At 51.2% G+C, this 24,200-nt stretch overlaps 1 protein-coding gene across 2 annotated transcripts in view; it reads left to right on the forward strand.

Annotated features, from left to right (window-relative positions):
* Positions 1–2,130: 2,130 nt before the first annotated feature.
* FGF18 (fibroblast growth factor 18) overlaps positions 2,131–24,200 on the forward strand; it is a 76,647-nt gene continuing 54,577 nt past the window's right edge. The window contains exons 1-2 of one of the 2 annotated variants that reach the window (XM_072872563.1): positions 2,131–2,320; positions 3,144–3,407. In XM_072872563.1, coding sequence (XP_072728664.1) covers positions 3,201–3,407 — 207 coding nt within the window. In that variant the 5' untranslated portion in view covers positions 2,131–2,320; positions 3,144–3,200. Of the gene's footprint in view, positions 2,321–3,143; positions 3,408–3,674; positions 3,712–24,200 lie in introns of those variants that run through there. The other variant, XM_072872564.1, reaches the window with a different exon arrangement.

Here is a 24,200-nt window from a genome sequence, read left to right on the forward strand (position 1 = left end):
CCTGGGCTGGCTCAGGTGTTGGGCAATGCCATTGGTTGCTGTCCAAGGAGCCTTTTCTCAGAGGCAGGTGATGCGGCTGCCACAATGCAAAGCCCCAAAGTGGTGGGATGGGTGCTCGTGGCTGCTGTAGGGACTTCCATTCCTTCCCCAGTGCATCTCCAATGACATTTCCACATCAGACTGGTCTTATGAAGGCACACAGTAGAAAAAGCGTGAACTTCCCTTTAGATACTGTTTGCATCACTGGGGTGTACAGGTGTAAAACATCGTCCTACTTAAAGACCCTGAGGTCCTTGAGGCCAGCCCACATGTAAAGCAGCTGATGTGCTCAGTGTGTTGAAGGCTCTGCTCGTGTGGGAGAGGGGGGCAGGTCATGTGTGGGATGCTTTGGATTTGAAAACCTCATCAAGAAATCCTGACTTCCATATTACAGTTGCTGAGTGTTTTTTGTCCTCGTGGAAGGAGGAAAACGCGATGATTTCAACTGGCACAAAATGTCACCTGTATGAAAGGTTGAGCTTTGAGGCTTGGCAGGATGAACCTAATGCCTAACGGTAACAGTGCAGCAACTTGGCACCATCATGGCAAGGATGGGGACCAAGTTTCAGTTTCCCATTTTCTGCATGGATCCTGCTTCCTCAAGGATAACTCAGGTTGGGAAGAGAAAAAAGTGATATGGGCTGTTGGTGGAGCAGGAGAAATCTGGTTTCAGCTGAGGATGGCATCCTTGCTCTGGTGTGGTCTGCGGTGTACTGGCCATCTGTGGGAGACTCGGTGGCCTTTTCAGGAGCTCCGCTGGGCAGAGAGGCCATGCAGGCTTCCCCCAGCCAACCTCTACCATCTTCCCCCTCGGCATGTGATTTACAGCAGCCTTGCATTTGTGCCTAAAGAAGAGTTAAAGGGAAAAAAAGTTACCTAAGAAGGGCCAAAGAAACCCATTGGGGCCTGACTCCTGCCCTGGGGCTGTTTCTGAGACAGTTCAGATTAATTTTCTGATTGCTCCGAGTTTTGGTGGTCAGGAAAGCTGAGGAGGAGCAATCAAAGCTCATGCTCACAGATGACTACGAGCGGCTGCAAGTGTTAGGGAGGAATTATTGCCTTCTGGCTTTGCAGAACTGCTGTGTGCGTTGTGCAGGGTCTCCTTGGGTGGCAGATACTGGACTTAGCGGGGTGATGGGCTGATGCATGTGGAAACGCTGGGCTTGACCCCATGCCATGGGATGCCTTTCCTGTGGGTGACTGAGCAATGCCGCACGGCACAAGGTGGCGTAGGCTGGGTTCCTCCCCACCCAAAGTGCTTCAAGGAAAAGAGACATTGGTTATGATTAGGAATATATTGAATGTTTTTACATCTAAGATAAATGCTCTCATCCTGTGAGTCCCCAAATTCTGTTTGTACCATTTCTGTGCGGGCATCTCGGTGAGTTCAACTTGCAGGGCTTGGGAAAGTGGCTCTGATGGTCTTGGCCACCCTTGGAAACAGTCTTCAGCTGTGGCAAGGTGCCATGGGACCGCTGTGATGGGGATGCGTGGTGCCACTGATGTTGGTGGCATCAGTAATTGATAGCGGTTTGGATTTTTTTGACTTGTGGATCCGTAAGACCAGAAGTGTGAAGTCCATTAGATATATCACATATGTGTATTAGTGCTGGAGGTTTTATAAGAACTTGCTTTGGTCACTGTTTTCAAACTTCTTACCGTTTTCTGTGCCTCTTGGGCCTGAAAGTATGGGCTGAAAAACATTGTGATTTGGTGTCTGAAGGGTCCCCAGTGATGAACTCCGGGGATTAAAGATGCTGCTTGATTTGTGGCTGAGAACATGGGGGGAGCGAGCACTTCGGTCCCCACGGATGTGGGAGCAGCAGGGCAAACGCTTGGTGCTGATGTGCGCTGTTATTCAAGTGGAGAATTTGGAAAGCTGGGAGTTATGAGCTATGGTTATGTTCTCACTTAATAAGGTGTTAACTGACGTTAGGCTCTCTTCAGAGAGTTAGACTATGCGTGGAGGTTAACAGTTCCTGGCATTTTGTCTGCTATAAACGAGCTTTCAGAGACGGGGAGAGAGTTACCGCACGCTCGCAGCCTGTGAATTTTTTTTCTTTACCTAAAAAAAAAAAAAAAAACGAGGAGGGGGGAAGCCGGTCCGCTTTTACCCCGGGCTGCAGGAGCGTTTCGGCGGGGCCCAGCCGTGCCGAGCCGGGCGGCGGGTGCGGAGCGGCGGAGCGGCCGCTGGAGGGCAGGCGAAGCGTGCCGAAGCGGGCGGGCAGCGGCGGCCGCCGGCCGGGAAGTGCCGGGCAAACCCCGACAACCTGACCCCGGTGTAAATATCCCGCCGTGGGAGCGGTGCCGGGCTAATGGACCGGGGCGGGCGCGGCGCTGCCCTGCCCGAGCGGCGGCGGCGGGGCCGGGGGCCGGCGGGGGCGGGTGCCCCGGCCCGCGGGGGGCCGCGCCGGGGCTGGCGGGGCCCCGCTGCCGCCCGCCCGGGGCTCGCCGGGGACGGGACGCGCTGCTGCCCGCTCGGAGGTAAGAGTGCGCCGGGCCGGGCCCCCCGCCGTCCCCCGCCTCGGCCAAGCGCGGTGTGGGAGCGGCCGCGGCTGACACGTGTCGGCGGCGCGGAGCGGGGCGCGGAGCGGCAGCCGGGGCGCGGAGCGGCAGCCCGGCCGCGGGGCGGCGGCGGCGGCGGCGGGCCCGTTGGGGGTTTTTCCCCTCGCCTCTCGGGCGAGCAGCGGCACTGCCCGCTCCGTCGGGCCGGGGAGGGCGCGGAGGGGGCCGGAGCGGCGCGGCCCCGCCGCAGCCCTCTCGCTTTCCCCCCCTTTTTCTTCTTCTTATTTTTTTAAAAAGACTGTCCTGGCCGCCGCTGCCCTCCCGGCCGGGCTGCGCAGGCGGTGCCCCGTCCGCGCAGGCGGTGCCAGCCCCGCGGGGGCTGCCCGGGCGGGTCCCGCCTCCCGCTCCGCGCCCCGCGCATCGCCATGCCGCCCGCGGCAGCGGCGGGGCGCGGAGCGGGGCGCGGCGGCGGCGCTGTGCGGGCGCGGGCCCGCGGAGAGGCTTTATCCGCCTCGCAGGGCTGGCCCGGGGGGGCGGCGGGGGGGCACTCGCTGATGATCGGAAGTTACTGACAATAAGCACCTTCATCCCCCCCAAAGGCGGAGAGAGAGAGGGAGAGGAGGAGGAGGAGGAGAGACAGGGGGAGAGGAGAGCTGATGCCTAAGCGAGTCACTCGGAGGAGGCAAAGCAGGCGGTACCACAACTTCTCGGCGGCGCGGAGCGGCGCGGAGCGGAGCTCGCCGGCCGGATCGCTCCCATGTCAGGGCGGCGGTGGGGGACTGCACTCCGCTAGCGTGAAGCCACTGACCTCCCCCCTCTCCTCGCCCAGCGATGTATTCACTGCTCTCAGCCTGCACTTGCCTGTAAGGATTATGGCATATTTTTAATATTTTTATTGTTTTTTAATTTTTTAATTGCTTTTATTTTTTTTTAAACTTTCATTTTGGAGGCTCCGGTTGCGTTTTCCTTGCAATCAGGTGGTAATCGGGACCCGAGCCTTGTTATAAGCAGAGCATTGCTCTGCGCCCTTTAAAAAATTGCAAACAAAAACAAAGCAAAAAAAAAAATCAACTTTAACCATTTTACCGCATCATTTGATCTTTTGTTGCCTTTTTTTTTCTCCTCTCCAGATGTTTACATTTCCTGCTGCTGTGCTTTCAGGTACAGGTACGTGTCCTTTCTGTCCTCTTTCGCTTTTGGTTGTAAAATAGAAACAAAGGCGGCGTGCTGACCTCGGAGTGCCAGGCAGTTTTGGCTAGGGCTTTCACTTTTTTTCCCTCTAGTTTTTATAGCCGTATTAAACTGATCCGTGCGCCAGATGCTGGAGTGTCACCGGCCCTGGGAAGGGGCTGCCCCTCTCACTAAGCTCCTTTTCGATGACTGCTTGTGCTGAGGCACCGCTGGCGCAGCCGCTTCGGGCGCTCGGCCGCCCGGTGCGGGCTGGGGCGCAGCCGGGTGCGCCGGTAGCCTGCCGTAGCGGGATCCTCTGGAGTGCATTAGCCTGGCTAATGATGTGAGAGGGAGTGCTGGACTCTCCTCCTTGCACAATGTTGATTGATGCACTTGCCTTGGAAGAGCAGGCACTCTCCTGCTCGCCCTCCTTTTTTTTTTTCTTTCTCTTCCCACCCCCCCCTCCTAGGGAACTTACTCCCAAAAACTGATACTTTGCAAAACACGAATTTCCCTAGCCAGGAGAAGGAGGCTGCTTGCTCCCTCCCCATCATTCAGTAGAAAGCCGTCCAAGTCAGATCCTGCCTTTGATCCTGCCTCGTCAGGAATGAAGCCGTTGGAGGAACACCCTGAACGGCGAGGCTCTGCAGCCCAGGCGCCCGCGGGACAGGGACGGCGGCTGGGGGTGCCGTGGCGGCCGTTGCTCCCCAACAGCCCTGGGGCCACGCACCTCCCTGGGATGGGGATTTTACCTGGGCATCCCGGAGCAGACCCACCTGCGGGGCCAGGCCGAGCAGGTACCACAGCCCTGGTGGCTCCAGCCCACCATCCTGCTGGGGCTGAGGGCTTCTCATGCCACCCCCTCGGCCCCGTGTGGTGCTGTGGCTGGGATTGCACCTGCTCACCCTCTCGCAGATACCCGATGGCAGCAAGGGATGGTCCTGGGTGAGCACAGATGCAGCCTTGGAGGGGGCTCCATCCCTCCGGCCAAGCTAAAACCAAACCACCCCAATCCCCTGCTCCCTCATCCCTCAAAAAAGCCCCCAGTCACATTTTTTTCTCATCGCCTCTGAAAATTGCAGCTCGAACCTAACAGCAGAGTCTCCCCTCGGTGGAGCAGCCTCCTCGTCAAGAGAGGATCCACAGCTGTAAATTACCCTGTGGTTGGAAGGCGTTTGCTGTATTTCTCCGGTGCGTTTTATTTTTTTTTCAAGCCCGAGGAATAACAGGCTGCGCAGGGCTCGCAGCGACGGCACCCTTTGCAGCGGGAAGACATTTTTTTGTGCTTGTGCGGTAACTGAAGTTAATCAGCCCTGCAGCCCCCTCCCTCTCCCCCTCCCTTTGGTGCTTTTAGTGAATCAGAAAAAGTTTGGCTGGCTGCCTGGAAAGCACTTGCTAAAATCTGATCTCTTACTTCAGCAGCCTTAAAACTTGGGAAGTTATTGGCATTTATACAGTTGGAGCTTGCAGGCTTCCAAAGCAATAAAATAATAAAAAAAAAAAAAAAAAGCTCTGCACTCTGGTGCTATTAGAACCATACTTGCTCCATTTCGTGCTGATTTTGCAGCATTTTGCAGGATTTGAGGCAGGGATTCGCTGCGGATGGGCACTGAGGAGGTGTCCTGGGCCGTGGCTGGAGGGGCGGCGGATCTCACTGGGTGTTACGCTGAGAGGCAAGCTCTTTTGGCGATTAGTGTTGGGAGCCAAAACATTAGATTAGTCATACTCAAGGGCCTTCGAGTGAGTGTTTACAGTATTAATGGTAGATGAAAAGATGTAAATGCTGTAAGTTTTTATTGCCCGTTTTGTTACACTTTCTTTCTGGATTTATTCACGGGATTACATGTTTTGAGCCTGAATGGGAGTGAGGGATTATAGGATTTCTTTTATAATGATCAGTTTGGGTAGGAGTTAGCCTTTCGTGAACTGGAGTAAATTAATGCATCACTTAGGTTTAATATTTATTTAGGCTAAAGGAAGTTGTTTAGTTTTGCTTAAAGGGCTCTGTGTTGTATTGGGGAGATTTAAGAGTGCCTGAAATGGATTATATTCTAAGGCTGCCTTTCACCCTTCCGTGCAAGCCATGATCAGCGGGTTGTCCCACGTGTTAGTCTTAGAATTACGCTCCTCTGCTGCTGACTGTTACCCTGTGGCTCTGTGTACAAAGGTAAAAATCCCTCCAGCATGCATTGGGGCTGGAGGTATTCTGGGGCAAAATTCCATGGCTCGGGTATTTTGTATCTTCTCTTAGTTACTCGTGTACAAAGACTGCAGTGCGTTGACATGCAGACTGCCTGCGGTTAGGTGGTATGGTAGCTCAGCTGCTGGCTAAAAGCTTTCTCATAGACCCCGAGCCTGCCCCCGCAGGTGACCCCGTTGGGTGCAGCATCACCCGTGGGTGGGTTGTGGCAGCACTGGAGAGGCATTCCCCAGCCCGGACCGTGGGGAGGTCAGAGGGATGGGAGTTTTCAGGAGCAGGATTTAGACTCCTGGACGAGTCAGATGCCTCCGTGGCTTTGCCTGCTTTGTCTGGTGACATTTTCATTGAGGGACACCAGGGAATAGCATGTGGTGGGTCAGAGGGGAGTGCTGCTGGAGCACAGGTGATGGGTGCTGATGGCTGCATGCTGGTGTGGCCGTGAGAGCAGCCCTGTACCTTGCAGGGCGGCAAGGAGGACAGCTTGTGCTCTGGTCCCTTCCCCCATGGCAACAATGTCCTCATCTTGTTTTCTTCTCTTGCATCTTGGGAAGTTCCTCTGCTGCTTGGGGTTGCTGCAGTCCTGAAGGCAGCAGGGACACTGGATGTCCTTGGGGACACTGGAGAGATTAATTTATTCATGCAGGTTGTTCTTAGGGATGCCCTTTCACTACTGGTGAACTCTAAACTCTCTACTCTCCCTCTAAACTCTCCCTCTATTGCTTATCTTTAGCATCCTTCAGTTTAATTCTCCCGCTGCCTTTTCACACTTCCAGGGGCAATTTGTCCTCCACATACTTTTTCCCTCCATATGTCCTGGAGTGGTTTCGCGTTTGGCTTTGGAGTCAGTCCTTGCTCTTCACGCGGGTGAGAAACTCCAGGAGCACCTTGCATGGGTGGACATCCCCATCCCGTGCTGTGCCGGCTCTGGCAGTGCCGGTGGCCCTTAAGACGTTGGGGTCGGGGATATGGGACCTCAGGAGCTCAGAGGTCCCCCTTCGCTGGGGCACATGGGGGCTGGAGGCAGCTTCGGTGTAGGCTGAGCAGTAGGATGTGAGGTTTTGGGTGCTGCGCTGGTTTGCAAGAGCTTCCAGCTCTTCTGCCCCTGAGCCACCTCCAGCACATCATCAGCCGGAGTATAGGGTGGTGCTGGCATGGGCTGGCCCAGCCATGCTGTAGACCAGAGGCTGATGCTGCCTCAGCCTTTTCCCTACCCTGATAAACCTTGGCATGTTCTTCTACCTTAAGTGCATCTGTCTTAGATTATGAAGAGGTCCCTGATAGGGCCAAATCCTTGGATTCTGATCCAGAAGCAAACAGCAGGTCAGAGAAGCGCACAAGGCAGCACCGGGCTATTTTCACATCTGCTGGAGTTGTGTAAGAGGAAGGCTGCTGCGCACCATGCCAATAGCAACTTATGTTTTTCCTAAGCTCCTGTGCAGTGACAGACAGTTATTGTTTGGGGCTTTGTAAAGTGAGACACAGAGAAGTGTTGCTTCCACACGTTCAGTGAGCCAGATCCTGCGGTCTGGCGAGGCTGCATGCAGCACATGTCGGAGGCGTGAGCCTGCTGAGCGGCTCCCTCCCCTCTCCCCGTCTGCTCCTCTGCAGCCGTCCTCCCCGGGGGCGGTTGGACGCGAGTGCCACTGAACGGCGCCAAGGACACCGTTGTGGACAAGCCGGAGTGTGGTCCTTGTCACAGCCCGCCTGGCTTGCCTTGCCATGGGGCTCCTGGCCATCCCTTCTGCGGGCGTGAAGCAGTGCTGGAGCCAAGGGTCCCTGCTCGCCCTGTCCTCACCCTCCTGGCGGCAGTGCTGGTGGCCGGCACTGAAGGCAAGGTGCTGGACCGTGTGGCCCCAGTGGGGTTACTCTCATGCTTGCCCTCTCTGCGGATGGGCACGCACCTGCCCTCGCCCTTCTTGGGTGGCACAAGCATCTGTATTGAGATGGCGGCCAAGGCTGCATGTGCTGCCAGGGACAGAGGCTCTGGAATTTAGGCGTCCCTGCATCGCTCTTGAAGCCTACGCTGTGGGATAGGGCAGGTGCTACTTTGATGCAGCGTACCGCTCCGCTCCTCGCAGCAAAGCCCAGCGTGCCAAGACTTGGCGGGGGCCCGGCACCCTGTGGCTCCCGGGCTGGGAGATCCTGTGTTTGCCACCTCCGCTCAGCCTGGACCAGGACCACCAAGTCCTCGGCACAGTGTCCCCCTGCTGGCACCTGCCTCCTGCTCTCCAAGGGTGTCTGAACCCCCTCGGATGAAGGTAGTGCTCCTCCATGAAAACATCTGAAGTGAGTTCTGCTTTCTAGCCTTGTCTCACTGTGGTTCCTGCCACGCTGCAGTACCCACCTGAGCTGGCCCACCTTGCACTCATGCAGGGCTGCTAACACACAGGTTGTAGAAGCAATGCTGTGAAGGACAAAATATGGCAAAGGTGGTCTGGGAAGTTTTCTGTTGATTTTTCTGATTGCAGCTGACTCATAATTATTAGGCAGCAAGAAGACAAGAGAAACTTCATAAGCAAAGCCTGATTTAATTAGAGGAGGAGGAGCTCAGCGATGTTGATGAAGTGCACGACCCCATCATGGGCTGGAGTTGATGAGATGGTCCACGGCTCTGAGTCTCTGCTGCTGCTGGACTTGCGGCGGTAGATGCAGTGCCTGCTTGTGTGGCTCCACTAGTTTGCAACCCGCAGAGGCAGGGTTTGGTTGCATATTAAATCATTTGCTCCTCTTTAAAACCCCCTTGCTCTCCAGGAAACGACCATGCTGCTTGCCACAAGGGATTTTTATTCCACTCTGCTGACTCAGTGCACTGGTCTGTGAAGTGTCATGTCCTGAAGCTGCCCCTTGCACCCTGCTTCTGCCTCCCGGTCTTTGGAGAGCTCAGACTCGTGGAGGAAGAGGACACATGTTGGAGTAGTTGCCTGGGCTGGAGCGGGGAAGTCTGGCCCTGCTGCGTGGCAGCGGCCTGGTGCTTATGCTGATGCACACTCTGGTTCTCCCATGGGAGAAGCGAGACTGACATTAGCATGGGGTGAGTGCAGATGTGGGTCTTGCCCCTACACAGATGGAGGTACGCAGCCTGTGCTCCCCATGGCTGTTGGCTGCCTGCCCTGGGCAGATGCTGCCTTTGCGTCCCATGGTCCCCAGCCCTTCAGTGTGCTGGGACAGGTCCTCTGCCAGAAGACCCCTCAAACACATGTTTATCAGGAAGATTTGCAAGGACAAAGCTGGTTTCCAGATTCCCACCCCAGCGAGGCAGAAACAAATGTGAACTCCTTCAGCATTTGGGGGCTTGGCATTTTCTGGATGTGTTGTGGCAATGGGCAGCAAAGCAGAGCTGCTGCTTGGAGGCTTCGATCTGCACACCTGCATGTATTGCAGTTTGCCTTTTCAAAGCTCTAGAGATGTGCAAGATGCTTCAGAGAAAGAGAGAAGGACTCAGGTGTTGTTGAGGAGAGCAGGTAGAAGGGTGTAGTAGGTGTGGGGTTCAGATTTCCCCTGTTCAAGATAGCTGGACGCATCGTGGTTGTTATATTTAATTTCTGTTTTGCTTTCCTTTGTGCACCTGGCACATCCAAGACTGGATGGAGGTGAGTGGTGCTGGGTTTGGAGCAGTGCTGGGTTTTGCAGGAGGGATGCCCGCTCAAACCCCACTTGTTTTCTTCTTGTAGAGCAGCTTGGCTATAGTGTACCAGGGCAGGAAAGAAAAGAGTGGAACAAACAAAGGGTGACACTTCCCAAGCCCTGTGGGTGCATTTGAGACGTGGTGATGTAGCCGGTGGCGGGTCCTTTGGTGAGAGAGAGGCGGGGGTGACTGCCGAGGGCTTCTGGAGGCTCAGGTAGGATGAACAGCATTGGCAGGACTCAGGTGGCTGCTCAGAATATTTGATTTTGCTGTAAGCTGATAGTGCCAAGCTGATCAGCTGGGCGAGTGGATATCTCCCTCCATTGTGGGAGTCTGAGCTCAAGAGAAAGACTCCCCTGGGGCTGAAAATCATATTTTTGGATCTATAAAGCTACTTCCCTGATCCTTGGGAGTATTTTTATGGGTCTCTTCCTTTCCTTAGGAGCTGGGAAAACCCCTGTCACACTCTCTCCTCTCCACCCTCGCTGAGCAATAGCTGCTTTTGCTTTGATTTTCCCCAGATATGGACACTTTAGATATCAGTTGTGATAACAGCAAGTGAAAACTGTGTTCAGGGAACAGGGTAATTTAAAAAGGAAAAAAAAGGAGTGGCTGCTGTTGGTGCCTGGGCAGGGGTATGGGAGTATGGATACCTGCTGCCAGGGCCTTTGGCTAGGGTCTCTGCAAACTGCTCCGGTCCTGGGAAGGCTGAGGTAGGTCACGCCACAGGTGCTGGTGAGGATGGAAGCCTTTGGCACAGGGAGGCACCTAAATACCCTCCTGCCTGAGAGCCCAGGGCACAGCCCCAATGGGGCTGGCAGGCAGGAGCCCCCAAGATGCTTCAGGAAGAGATGCTCTGCTGCAAAGCGTGACCTTCCCGTGCTCCGTTGCTGAGACCAGGCGTGCTTCCACATGGGACTCTGCAGCCCCGACAGGTCCGAACCTTATTTTTTTTTCTTTCTTTCCCTGGGCTTTTGTGTTTGGATCACCCGCTGTGCCCTAACAGCAGGTACAACGAGAAATTCTTCAGAGCTGTGCATTATGCTGCCTACCTGGTATGGTGCTTCTGTGTCCTGGTACCTCTCCAGATGTCCATGGAGGATTAGGCATCTAGCGAAGCAGCTGGAGGGAAAGTAAGAAAAAAAACCCCCCAAAATAGAAAAGACTGTCTGGCTCTGCCAAAGTATTTTCCTATTGACATTCAGCAGCCTCACCATAGCATGAAGAGAAAGAAAGGGGAACAGAGGGAGGAAGGAGGAGGCTTAGCCTGTCATGGTCTGTGTGTTTCCCTTTGTGCGAGCTCCTTGCTGCGGCGGGGGCTGCGGTGGGTGGGAGCCGACGTGCCAATCTTCCTCGCTTGGTCAGGGGCAGGCTGCGGGGTTCGTGACCCCAGTGCCGGGCTCACCAGCTTGTTTCGATGTGGGGCTGGGCTCCCCGGGTAGCACTTTGACACCTCCCTGCCTGTTTTGTCCGCACCAACAGCTGGATTTCAAGCTAAACCACAGGGCAGTGTTTTCCACATAGTGACAGCACATCCTGCCCCGGCACAGCACCGTGCCCTTTGCCAAAGTCCACTTACACCCTGCTCGCTGCACGCACTTGCTTTTTCATGAGGTTATCTGCTTTATTCTGCTGCAGCCAGCGGAAAAGGGGTTGTGCTGCTGGGAAATCTGAAATGCCTTTAACATATTGATATTAGAGTGCAATAACAGCATCTAACAGCATCCTCCTGCATATAGCTCCAGTCTTAGTGTGGTGCTGCTCCTGCTTCATGGCTGTAGCTGAGTAGTCGAGCCTGCTGGCGATGCTGGCTGAGGTGAACTTTGCTTTTGAGGCAAGCTGGGAGGAAACTAGGAAGATCTGAGGCTGCGGTGTTGGGTAATCACAGCGCCTGCCTTGGGGGGCAGTTGAACTGGGATAGAAAGCGGGCAGTGGGGAACAGTCCGGCAGGTCCTGCTCAATGCCATATGGTTGGTAATGACTGTAGATGAGGCAGAGCCCAGCCCTCGAGCTCGCCCCATGCCGAGATGGAGGGTGCAGCAGTGCTTTCCTGCGTTCATTGGGGCAGACTGGGGGTGCTGGGGCTTGCCCCGGGCAGAGGCAGAGCCCCAAGCAGTGGCCAGGCTGAGGGGCTGGATCCTGCAAACAACGAGGGGATGGCACTGAGAGGAAGCAGAGTGACAAGGGGCCAGGTGTGTCCTGTGATTCCTCTGTTAATGTTTTATAATCCAAATCACACTGAGATTGATGAATGCCAAACGTTGGTGAAGGTCCCAGGAAACTGCATATTGCATGGATACAAATACCAGAATGCAGCAATTAATTAATAACGGATTGCTCTTCCTACAAGCTATTTCCAGCATTCCTTATTCCTCCCAGTTCCTTTTTCTCCTGCTGCATATTTCAAATCGCTTTCTTTCCTGCTAAAATACTATCTTTGGCATCATTTTTAAGGACAGCTTGTTAAAAAGCTGTTGTATCTTTTGGAATACCCCAAGCTACTCTTCTGCAGAAATCCAGAATTGACAGAAAAATGCAGGGAGCAGTGGCGAGCCTGGTAGATAACCGGGCTTGCAGCATGCGTGCTGGGTGACCGTGGGCATGGCTGGTGGGATATGAAGCCCTGGGAATATAAATTAGAAAATGGGATAAAGGACAATATTGATAGAAGGGCATTTTTCTGCTTCTCTGTTGCTATTAATCCGTTTGAAGAGAGGGATGGTCTGGAAAGCTGGCGCTGCAGTGCCGCGATCGCATGGGTTCCCTCACCCGCAGGTGGGACTGGGGTCACCTCCTTCCCTGCAAACCCTGGGCAATCTGCTAACTGTGCTGCTCCTTGGGCTTCTCCTGTCGAATTGTCAGATAAGAACCCAAACAGATATTAATACTTATTTTCCCAAGTTGGATTCAAACCATAGCCAGAATTTGACTCGGTTATATCAATGTACAAACTAACAGTGAGTGGGGTGCATACTCTACTTCCAGCTATGATTTCCAGCTATAAAATGAAAGCTGATTTTGACCCCCTTAAGCTGCCAGGCCTTAAGGTTACAATTCTGTATGAGTAGCATCAGTCCCTCAATGTGAGGCTGTACTGTAAGATTGCATGGTGCAGTGTGGTATTGATTATCTGTAAAATAAATTATGATGTATGTAGTGCAGGTTTCTGACCCTGTGGTCGCGACCTTGCGGTGATTGGGGAGACTTCCGACCAGCTGAGATCAGAGTAGCAAACAGCCCCCCAGCAATCAATAGAAAAACCAGCAGGTCTGATGGTTGGAGCCTTTTACAGGAATAATGTTTGATGCCGCATACACATGGCACTTTTATCCCAGGGAACAGGCAGTTCTTCTACAAACTTCACCTAAAATTAGATGTGAAATTCCGTGTTGGGTTTTCTGCTGTGTGACAAGGCAGCCTAACCACGGGGCAATCAGGGATGGAAAACTTTGCAGTGCAAGAGGGAGCATGCGCGTTTCTATGTTGGAGTTTTCAATGATCAGCAAAGCTGGTACATCTCAGGTTGGAAGGGAGGAGCAAGGGCAGCTCTGCCCAGCAGTACAGGCCAGCCCCAGCCGCGGTCTGTGAGGCAGGCACGGGGGGTCCACCCTGGTTATATTGTGTATTTATTTTGTGAGTTTGAAATAGCACTATCTCAGCCCCTACGAGAGGACTCTTCTGACCTGCAAGCCAAACTGACTGATTTGTGGCAAAATTGATAGCTAGATTGCAGGGCTGGATTTTTAGAGATGCGCAGATGCCTGCAGATGTGGATGTGGTGAATGAGGTGCATGCTCCAGTGCTTTTCTGGGGTTGCCCCCCCTAACCTGCATAGGTGCAGCTGAGCCACCAAAGCACTGGCAAGGTGGGGGACAGGACTAGGCTGCCCCCGCGGCACCCCGAGAGCATCATCCTTGCTCCTGACCCCGCTAGCGTGAGCATTGTGGTGGTGCCTCCAGCTCCTGGGTCAGCCGGGCTCTGTTCACTCATTTGGAGAGGGAGCAAATAAATGGGAATAGTCTTCCAGAGAGGCAGAGGGCTTGCTTTTGTGCTGTTCATGTTGAAAGAGTAGGTAATATGAATTTAATTGCTGTTTGAATTTAGCAAACAAGAAAATGGAACTATTTGCGCATTTTTCTTTCTTTCTGGGAGCCTGATTTCCTCATCATGCACCATCACTGCGCGTGCCAAGAAGCTGAACAACACCAGGTTAAGTCGTGGGGTTTCACTTTAAAGAAAATCTGTGCGAACTCTGACACAGGGCCAGCAAGGCTGAGCTTGCAAAGCTGCTCCATTAGCCGGGTGGCAGGCCCAGGGAGGTGGAGAGCTATAGGCATTCCCAGACCAAATGGGGAACTGTTCGTACTGTTTCATTGGCACCATTTATGTGCCGGGTGCCTGCGGGGCTCTGGCCTGCTCCTGCAGGTCCCCTTGCAGAAGGATGCTGGGTGAGCAGGGGGATGGGGATGTCTGGACCGAGGCATGGTGCTTTACAGCATCCCGGTGCTGTAGGCATGAGTGCCGGTGGTTCAAAGAAAGGGTTGTTGGGGAATCTCCAGCTTCACATCATAAGGTCTCCTTTCCGTGTTTGCCCATGGGTGGCCTGAATTTCCCCCCAGCAGCATTTTTTCCTGCCGCTGGTGACCGGTGATGGATGCAGCAAAGCATGTTGGGCTCTCTCTAGTACCTGCAAGCTGCGCAGGGGTGCAGCAGCCCAAACCTCGGAAGGTGCCTTAGTGATTGTAACAGCTCTTTTTCTTTTTTCCCCTATTTAAAATGTTTCAAAAAGGATTTATTTTCCAAAACTGTTGAAAATTGTTCCCTGCAAATGGGAAACCTGCAATCTAAATTAATTAAAACCAAATGAAACTTTTCCTTAACTCAACAAAACAGAAAGATAAGAAATCCTATTTGTCCGGCATTTGCAGTGTAAAAATTTCCACGCAGGAGCACAGCTAATAGAGATCGGTACAAATCTTCTATTAGAAAACAAACCATGCTTTTCATTTCTGGCCCTAGGCTCACATGTTTGATATATCTGATCCTGAAGGCAGATTGACAGTTTGGTTTGGATTAAATTCAATACACGGTTTATGCCATACTTTTGATAAGGCTCAATATTAATCTGATTTTTTTTTTGTGCGGTCTTTAGTACATGAGCAGCAGAATTGTCCGTTCCTAGGAATATTTTTGCAATGAAACCATTGAGGAATTTATTTCTGGAGGGAAGATGAAATTACTGATTTTAAAAACTCTCAAGATCCCAAGTAAAGTTGAAATCCATTAACTGCAGGCAGTAAGCTTGACATGACCTGGGCAGGTTTCGAGCTATTTTATTAACTGATATAAAGAATGTTTTCTTTCAATATCTTTGAAAAGGCAGCAGAGGCGGAGACTAACTCATGCAGAGGGACCAGAGCAGGTTCCTGTGCTTTTACCATCAGCATCAACTCACAGTTCTGGTTAGCCAGGAATGAAGATCGTCACTGTTTGCACCTGTACGTGCTTGTGAGCTTGAGTTTCTTCATGGGAACAATGGGCATTGCCACTGTCCGCTGGTTCCCTGAACGACTGACCTCCTGCAGTATGTGCCAAAGATGGGCTTTTAGGTACATTGGCTCCTTAGGTACAAGTAGTTATTTATTTGTATAGTGTATATATTTATTCTGTTTATAAATGGGCTTCACTCTCCAAAGCTGGTGTCTTTTGTCATTGCCCTGTTCCCTAGAAAGAAGGTGGAGAAAAAAGGTAGAAGAATTGGGAATGGGGAGGACCGAAGGAGAAGAGAGAAGAGGCAAAGGAGGAATTACTTGTCACCTTTGAACTCTGTGGCTCAGCAGTTGTGTGCCTGGAAACCCGCCTGCAAAGCTTTGTGTCCATCCTCTCTGTAGGATGCAGCGATCTGTTGTGGCTAATTTTGGAGCCACCTCCACCTCCAATGCAAGCATGGCAACTTGCAAACGTGGTTACTTTGTCAGGGATGAAGTTGGTCCCAAAGCTCGTATTTGGTGCTTGTACATAACCACTGCTGGCAGGACCTGTCAGTTGGTTGTGAGGTACTAGAACTGGGCTCTGCAAACCGGGCTCTGCAACCGGGCTGTGACTTGACAGTGATGCTGCAAGCAGCTGAGATCCTTATCCCATCTATATATTAACTTCATAGAAAATGAAATCAATGGAGCTGGGGATGAACATTGCCTGGGTCTGCATTCATTTGAAGCTGCCTCCAGCAGCGAGTTGCACCCAGTGAGGTGCTTAGGTGAGGTCTCCTCTGCGTGATGGAGCTCCTGGGGCATGTGTCTTGGGGTGAAGTCCTTGTTTCTCAGCAAGACGGTGTGAGTTCCCTATATCCATCCGTGTTGGGTGAGCTGGAGATCTCCAGCCTCAAACGGAAAATGTGCGTTTGCACAATTAGCATGGCCCCTTCCTTCCCTGGGAGCAGAATGGTTTATTGATTTCTTTGGCCCACTCACCCCCACCTATTCAGCAATAATGACCCTTCCACCCCAACTCTAAATCATCCCAGCCTGCCTCGCCCGTAAGCCCTCTAATCTTTTTGGGTTGTTGTTGGTATTTATGCTCGTGGAGGTTTATGATCTGTTGGCGCTGGCTGCTGAAATGCTTTATTTATCCACATGCTGGGCCACACAGGGAGCGTCCTTATTCTGGTATCATGTTCAGGATGCTGTAGTTAAGGTTTGTGTCAGCACTTCCATGCACAAACCTTGTTATTCAGGGGTTTTGCAACTCCGTGGAAAAGAAAACCAGCGACCTGGCATGGCGAGGGGAGGCTCAGAGGCACACATGAAAGCCCAACAACCCACTGCCCATTTAGGGATTATAAGATGGGCAACCTCTTTCCTTGAGGAAAATAGCCAAAAACATCCTCCTCCTTTAGCTTGATTTTGTAAAAAGAAAACCCTCTTTTGTGTGCTTGTGTTGGTGTCGGATGGGGAAAACACAGTGAGGTAGGACACAGGCTGGAATCCTCTCCGGATACTTAAAAAATAAACATCCGGCTGATGCGGAACAAAACTGCCTTCTGCTCTGAACAAATCGTGTGCTGCGGAGCGTGGAGGGTTTGGGGAAGGCAGTGGCTGCTCCCTGCTGCCTTGCTTCACCCGGCCCTGTGGCTGCCTGGCCGGCAGGCTCGGCACTGCAGCCCTCCGAACAGTAGGTGACGGGGTATATAAATGTGATTTATTGCCCTGTTAGCGCAGGAGCTTGTGGGCTTATAAATTACTTGGAGATTTCTCGATAATAGAGGGAGTGTGGTATAAACAGGAGAGATAATAGGGCTTGAGAATGTATTTCAAAGAACTTTTGGGGAAGGAAAAGTTTCGTGGCTGTTGGCAGGTACAGGGTGATGGCTGGCTGTGGTGGAGGAAGAGCCTTTACAGACCAACACAGACGGGATATGTTTTTATTGCTCCCTCTTAATGGCTGATGGATTTTGTGGGTGCTCCATGGAGCAGCCTGGAGCAGAGTTGGTAAGTCAGAGTGAAAATGCTCACAGAGCCCGTTAGCCCAAGACAGCAGGCTAGGGTTTGTATCGGGGGTAACTTGTTTAAGCAGAATTGATCAGCCACTTGTGTCTGCAAGCAGGAGCAGGCAGTGATGAAGTACCCTCCAGCTTCCTCAGAAAGGGGATACTGTGGCAGCAGGGTTTTTATAAAGGGAAACTGGGAGAGCCAAATAGATGCTTGACCCTTTTGTTAGCAGGTACCGAGCTGGCATGACTGGTAGCCCTAAGTTACTGCTCCAAAGCCATTTTTCTGATCTCCGGGATGGTGCTAGCAGGTCTTGCAGCATATCACCACGTGTAGCCGAGGAGACTCTGCCACCGTGCATGGCAGCATGCAGCAGGCTGAAAGCAGTAGTGATGGTACAGGAGCATCATTTTGGGGAGGGCATTAGTGAATTGAGAGGCGTGGGAATACATCTCCTCAAACATGCCTTCGGGGCTGGGTCCGGGGGATGCCCAGCTTCAGCTCTTACCTCCCTCTCAGTCCTCGGTTTGCTGACCGCCTTTGGCAGGGCATGAGGGGAAAGGGTTGGCACCTTCTCTGTGGGCTTGTGAGAGTGCCAGACTTGATGAGGAGCATCTTGGGTGCGACACTGAAACAGAGGTGGTTCCTGTGTCTTCTGTTTTCTCTTGAAGCTTTTGGAGCTGGCCATATGTTTTGTTCACTGAACGTGAACTTCTAAGCCATTTTTTAACATCTTGGTCTTGTGTTGGGGATATTTTCGGTGTGAAATCATGCTTTGCTGATTGCTCTTGGAAGCTCTGCAGTGTGTTACTGTGTAGCATCTCAGACTGTGATTTCAGGTAGGGCCACCCTGGAGAAATTATAGGAAACAGAAAAGGTTATTGTTAATGATGACTTTAATTGAGTTTTGCTAAATCAAAGTGAGTCTTCCCAGGTAAGTTGATCTGAAGAGATTTCTTTAAGTAGCACATTTTCAAATGGAAATTGGTTCTGTCCACCTCCTACGTCAGCAAGGCTCCGTGGTGATATGTTTGGGGTTCAGAGGACATCCAAAGAGCTCCATCCTGCCTTACAGTTCATGAAAGAGATTTTGCAAGGAAAGCAAAGTATAAAGCAAGACCAAAAGAAAATATCTCCCTTGCAGAGATGAAGAAAATTTTGCATCTTATGTTTCAAATAAGTGAATTACTGATCAAAATCATCTCTGGAAAGCCCTGTTCCAGAAATAGCTTGCAAGACTTTTGTAAATAAAGATGTTTTCTCATGTACATGGGAAGAAAACTATGCAGGAACAACTCTAATATTGCAGGTGCTTGGTCACGGTAACTTGGGGAGAGGAAAAGGAAACTCATCAGCAATGTGTTGGCAAAGTGTGCAATTGAAATGGGGAAAAGCTGTTTGAAGGACAAGGGGGTGCTCATCTCCATGGCTGTGATTTCACAAATTGCCATTTATTTTTAGATAATTTGCTGGTCTACTCTACTTTTCACCCTGACTGCTCTTCTTCAACACTGTTGCCCCAGGACCTTGCCTTTAACAAGTCCCAGTGGGTTCAGAGAGCTCCAGTGGCTTGTTCCTGGGAGCTGGTCTCCTGCTGGATTGTGCTGTGCTATTGTCCCAGTTCCCTGCTCTCTCCTGTTCAGGAGCCTCCAATGTCATTTCCAAAGCTAAGCCTTCTTTGTGGCACAGCAGTGCTGGGCATCTCTGGGCCCCTGCATGAACAAGGCAGATGAATCTTATGTCCTGTCTGTCCCCTTTCTGTGAATTTTGGTTTTTGATACAGCTGTGTACTTTGCTTTTTAAAAAGCAAGGGTCGTGCCCCTGGCTCTTTCAACAGTATCCCAAGTCAGGACTTGTCTGATAGACTATTTGGATATGGTGGGTGAAGTCCAAGGACAGAGAATATGTCATTACATATTGCCAGCATCACTGATGAGTGGGAACTGGAAGGAGGAAAGGAAATGCCCAGTGGTAGTTGGTGTTTTATTGGTTTTTAGACCTGAGGAGAAGTCACTGTCTGCGTGAATTGTAGCGTGAAGTTTGCAGAGATCTTCTTCACATACAACTCCTTTTCCTGTTGTGAGACTAAAAGCTTCAGATCAGCCTGCCAGTTGGGGAAGGGCAGGTCCACAGTGACCCCTTGTAATGCTGCCATGCGTCAGCCATGTTCAGCAACACCAGCCCTGCTGTCACAGGCTTTATTTCACTGGATCAGGATGAAGAGCCCGAAGAGGCTGTCCCCCAAGCTGAGCATGCCCATTGGGTGTTGTAATTAGGCTCTGAAAGAGAGATCAGCCCAGAGAGAAAGGACTTTTCTCCCTCAATAACTAATATTAGCAGGCTGGTATTCAGGAGACATATAACCATTGAGGCTGCTGTGTATTTACCAGTTTCCAGTGATGTTTTGGTAGTTTCCATAACATGGATTTGATACTTGCTCTGAACCTGCAAATGTCTCCCTTCAGAGCAGTGCTGTTGGAGATGGTGGGAGTAAAGAAGATGCTCAGTTGAATGATGGAGAAGACAAACTTTAAATGTAGGAGGGGAGGGTGCAAGCTATGGGAGGAATTTTGAGACCCAAACAGCTAATGTCAGCCAGTCCTAAAAGCGGGCATGAAAAAACTGGAGGCAGGCTAGTGGGAATGAATGCAAGGCAGAAGTTGAGGTATCAGCAGCACAAACATTCCCAGTGGAATGGCTCCTGCAATTTCAGTAAATCCCCCGACTGGCCTCCAGTTATTGTTAGATGGATTAACCTCCCTGTCCTTGGTCACAACCATTTTCTTATATCCCAGCACTGTGTAGAGGCGGCCAAATCATGGGATGAGTGAGCACTGACACCTGAGGAGGTCCCTTTCCCCTTGGCACCGTTCCCACGTAGGGTTACTAGGTGTTATCTTGCCAGAACAAGCAGGAGCGGGACTGGTTAGAGCTTAGTAAAAGGTTTCCAGAGAGGAAACTCGATAGAGGGAAAGTGGCATGGGATAATTCGATAGTCTCCAGGCATCTCTGCTGAATCAGCTGTGTGCTTTTGGAGAATCCACCTTTCACGTGAGATCAGTGCTTGGGAGCTACTGTCCAGGGAGACAGTTGTTAGCCACATCTCTATTTTCTTTGCAAATGCAATGGAAAAAGGTGTTTTTAAAATCCTGCCTTGAACTCATGTGCACTGCTCAGCAGTTGCGATGTTTTACCCTAGAGGGAGTTGCTTTTCTGCAGTGGGAGCAGGGATCTGTGTGTTCCTTGGACGATGTCAGGGGACTGGGATGAAAGGAGCTACCAGGGTAAACATCGGATCACTGCTGTGGTGCTGCCACTGCAAATGTTTATTTCTTTTATGGGGAGATCGGTCTCTGGTGATCATCTGTCTCCTGACGGCAGTGTTTTCCCGATGGTTGGGTTTCCCATGTCTTGTGCTTTTGTTCATGTTTTCGGGGAGGTCCCGGCTGGGCTGGTATCGAGAAGAAGAGCCAGAGATGTCACCTTGGACCTGATGGGCCCATGCTTTAAACCAGCATTGTAAGTCCTAGGGGTGAATGACTCTGCCTTTTTCCAGGGTTTGGAAAACCCCTGACCGGTTTCAGGGGAGTGGACTTGGGGTTTCCGCTCTGCCCTACTGCCGTGGCCAAATGGGTTTGCAGCCGGAGCATCTGCCCCGGGAGGAAGTTGCTGCTGATGGAGGGAAGTAGAGAAAAGGTCAGGAGTGCTTTGAACCTGGCAGGTTTTTCAGTAATTGGGCTCAGGGCTTGTTTGAAGAGACAAACAAATTGCTGGTAAGTATTTTTAGTGGGGTGCCTGCAGCTTTTGTCCCAGGACCGCCCTGCTGGGAGGACTGCCCTGGTCTCTGCTGCAGCCCAACCGACGTGGCCAAGCTGGGCTCCTCCACCACTGCATGTGAAACGGGGCGAGGAGTGGAGGGTGGTGGGGACAAACTGTGTGCTTGGCCGGCAGCACCCTGGGGATGAGTGGGGATAGTGGAGGGACAGCCCCCTCACCCTTGTTTCTCACCTTTGCAGAGCTCCCTGTGCTTTGTGCAAAGGCTTTTAAGTTGTTTAGGAGCAAGTTGGCTGCTGCTGCTGGATCTGCTTCAAAAGGGACTTCCTCCGCAGCTCACCATACGGGTGATACATGCTCAGACATGGGTTACTGTGCTGCTGCCTTGTTGGGGACTGGGTTTGCTCTTACTGTGTTTTGGGCTGGAGACTCTTTACGGTTTCCTCTCAAGGTTTTGTTTCTTGAATGCCTGTTTCAACTGCTCAAAAACACTAATAGACAACTTCTTGCAACAGTTTGAATTGCTGAATGGTTTTAATTCCTGTATATCAGGGAAATTTATTTCAGCAGGAGTATTTTCTCCATGAAGAAAAGAAACTTTTTTTTTTGTTAAGGTAGTGAAGGCAGTTGTAGCATGCCAAGCTCCCCGAATCCAACTGCTGGCTTTGTGGATCCATGATCTCACAGAGATTGGTTGGGGCTGTTCTGCTAAGCCTTGTGGTAGTTGTCTTTGCAGTGATACCCATGCTGCGAGGAGGGACACAGGCATGAAACTACTTCTGAAAAATATTTACATCCTGGTGCTAGCAGCGAGGAGCAGTGGCAGTAGCACAGAGCCATGCAGGGATCCTGCGTCATGCATGGCCCTTGCGAAGCCTGAAGAACGTTCCTCTGGTCAGCAGAGTGTATGGGGAATTAATGAATATTGAAACTTCCCCCTGAGCAGAGAATACACCCCTTGGGAGGCACAGCGGGAAGGGGGGGAATTGGTTTGGGTTTTGTTTTGCCTTCATTGAACTTGATGGTGTCAGAAATAACTGTGGTGAAGTGGCAATGATGGGAGCTTAGCTCTTCACCAGCAAAACCATCTGGGGAGAAACCATGGTAGGAGATTTCAGCTGTAAAGGGGAATATTTTGGAAAGCTTAGGCTTGTGGAAGCAGTGATTTTTGCAGATCAGGACTGTTGTGAAGGCTGTTGTAGTGTAACACATCCTCCAGAGCTGATCCTGTCTTCTCTCCAGGGGTTGTGTGTCTCAGGGTGGGTTTGATCTGCATGGCAGGACATGTCCAGAGCAATGTATGTGCAGTGAGGTCTCAGTCCTGGGGAGATGCGAGGGTTTCTGCTGGCACCAAGGTTTGGGTTGCCGTGATCACACTGTCCAGGTCCAGGCCGTGTAGTGCTATTTGGGCAGTGTTTGGCACCAAAGGGGATGAGACCTGAGCGGTGGCTGGAGTGGGAGATGGCAGGTGGGGCAGTGCCTGGAGGGGATGTGGGGGCTTCACCCTGTCCCTAGATGGCTCCGCCAAGGTCTAAGGTGAGTGACAGAGCTAAATAAACAGTTGGGTGATACTAGTCCAGCTTATTTCTATGTTTCTTCCAGTAAAAAAAAAAATAAAATTAGTGCAGTAGTAAATGGGAACATTGTACGTTTTAGAAAACCACGTGCCGAACATGGGAACAAATCTGGAGCCCTGAAACCCAGCCTATCCAACTTCTGTCTGGCAAGTTTGACAGCTACAGCATTAACCCTTGCAACTTCCTGCAGCCCAGGCTGCCCAGGGATGCCCCATGGAAGCCTGAGGTGACTGTATGAAACCACCATGGAAATTTAATGTATTTCAGTAAGCAAGGGAGGAACCTGTTTGAGCTGTTTGTTTGGTTTTATTTTAATATCCTCTATTTTTTCCCCTACTTATTGTTTTGAAACTCCTGTTCTTATTATTCTGGAATCATCACACTATTTCCTAAAAATATAGTTTCACTAAGATGGGGTTGGATTTTTTAAAATGGAAAAGCAGTGGATCTCATGGGACAGAGTTGTAGCACTCGAGCAAAGCTAAACTGCTTTGCACCCACATGGACCTTAAGTCTCCCTGCATCAGTATCTCTTCCCGAGACAAAATCACATGGATAAATGACAACTTGGAGTGAGGATTGCTGAGATTGCCTTAAACTGGTATCACAGGTGTCCTACAAGACCACAGGGCTGGACATTTTAAAGCTCTGTCATGACCTTGTGTCCCAGTCTGGGAACCCCAGAAAGGACAACCAGAGTTACTTGACAAATGTGCATTTCAGCGTGTCCCTCTGCTACATGGAGGATGTCAGCTTTTCCCTTGAGACCTCAGTCAACTGATGGTTGGCCAACAGTCGGAGCTGCAGAACCGAGCACCTGCAGATCCCTTTGCGTATGCGGGGACCTGCAGTGACCCTTCAAAATCATCCTGGGGGAGATGAGGTGCCAAAGCTGGAGTGGTCACATCTGCATGGCGTCAGGTGGCTTCGGGTCGGACCTTCCTTCCAGTGCTGACCTCCCTTGCAAGCCCTGGGCAGCAGCTTTGGAAGGCAACGTTTTGCCAGTTGCAGTGGAAGTCAGAAGGACCACCCAGTTCTGATAAGGGCAATTTAGAAAGGAAGGAGAAGATTGTGAAAAGAGGGGCAAAGGGGCACAAAGGGAAGAAAAAAAAAAACGGCACCGCTGAACAAAAATGAAGATCAAGACTGCTGCTAAACACACTGCCTGCGAGGGAGGTCTCTACCGTGCCTTTTCTAATCTAGAGCCAGCAAGGATTGTATTAACAGCTTCAACGCAATGGAACAAATTAATCCCTGATGTAATTGAAATCGGTGAGGTCTCACAATAGGTGAGTTTGACCCAGTGGGATAGAAATAGAACAAGTATTGGAATGAAGGAGTGAAATGAAGTCACACTGTTCAGCCATTGGTATTTCATTCCTAGAAACAAAGGCCAGACGAATGCAGAGAATACATGGCTCTGCTGGGCATGGTTGAAAGCTGCTCAATAATATCAAGCTTTGAAGGGATATTTCTGTGTGGAGAGGAAGTATATAACACAGATATAACAAGCATTAAAAAGAAAGAAAGACAAAGAAAGAAAGGAAGAAAGAAAAAGCCCTGCTTGCTCGTCGCCTGATTGATAGCTGTGGTAAAATAATACCAGCCCTGAATTAAAAAAAAAAGATATATCACAGCTGGAGAAAAATAAGAAAAAGAATTAAGGTCTGAATTGTATTTCCGGAGAATCAAAACTGTCAAGAGCTCGTGGCGAGACACAGCGTCCTGCAGATACCCGTGCAGCTGAGATGCACAGGGTTGGTTTGCTTCGGTTAGCACAGGTAGCAGGAACTGGTCCCACTGGGAAAGAGGTGCCTTTT

The sequence above is a fragment of the Ciconia boyciana genome, chromosome 9, assembly GCF_034638445.1.
Source record: "Ciconia boyciana chromosome 9, ASM3463844v1, whole genome shotgun sequence".
In the NCBI taxonomy this organism is placed as follows: Eukaryota; Metazoa; Chordata; class Aves; order Ciconiiformes; family Ciconiidae; genus Ciconia; species Ciconia boyciana.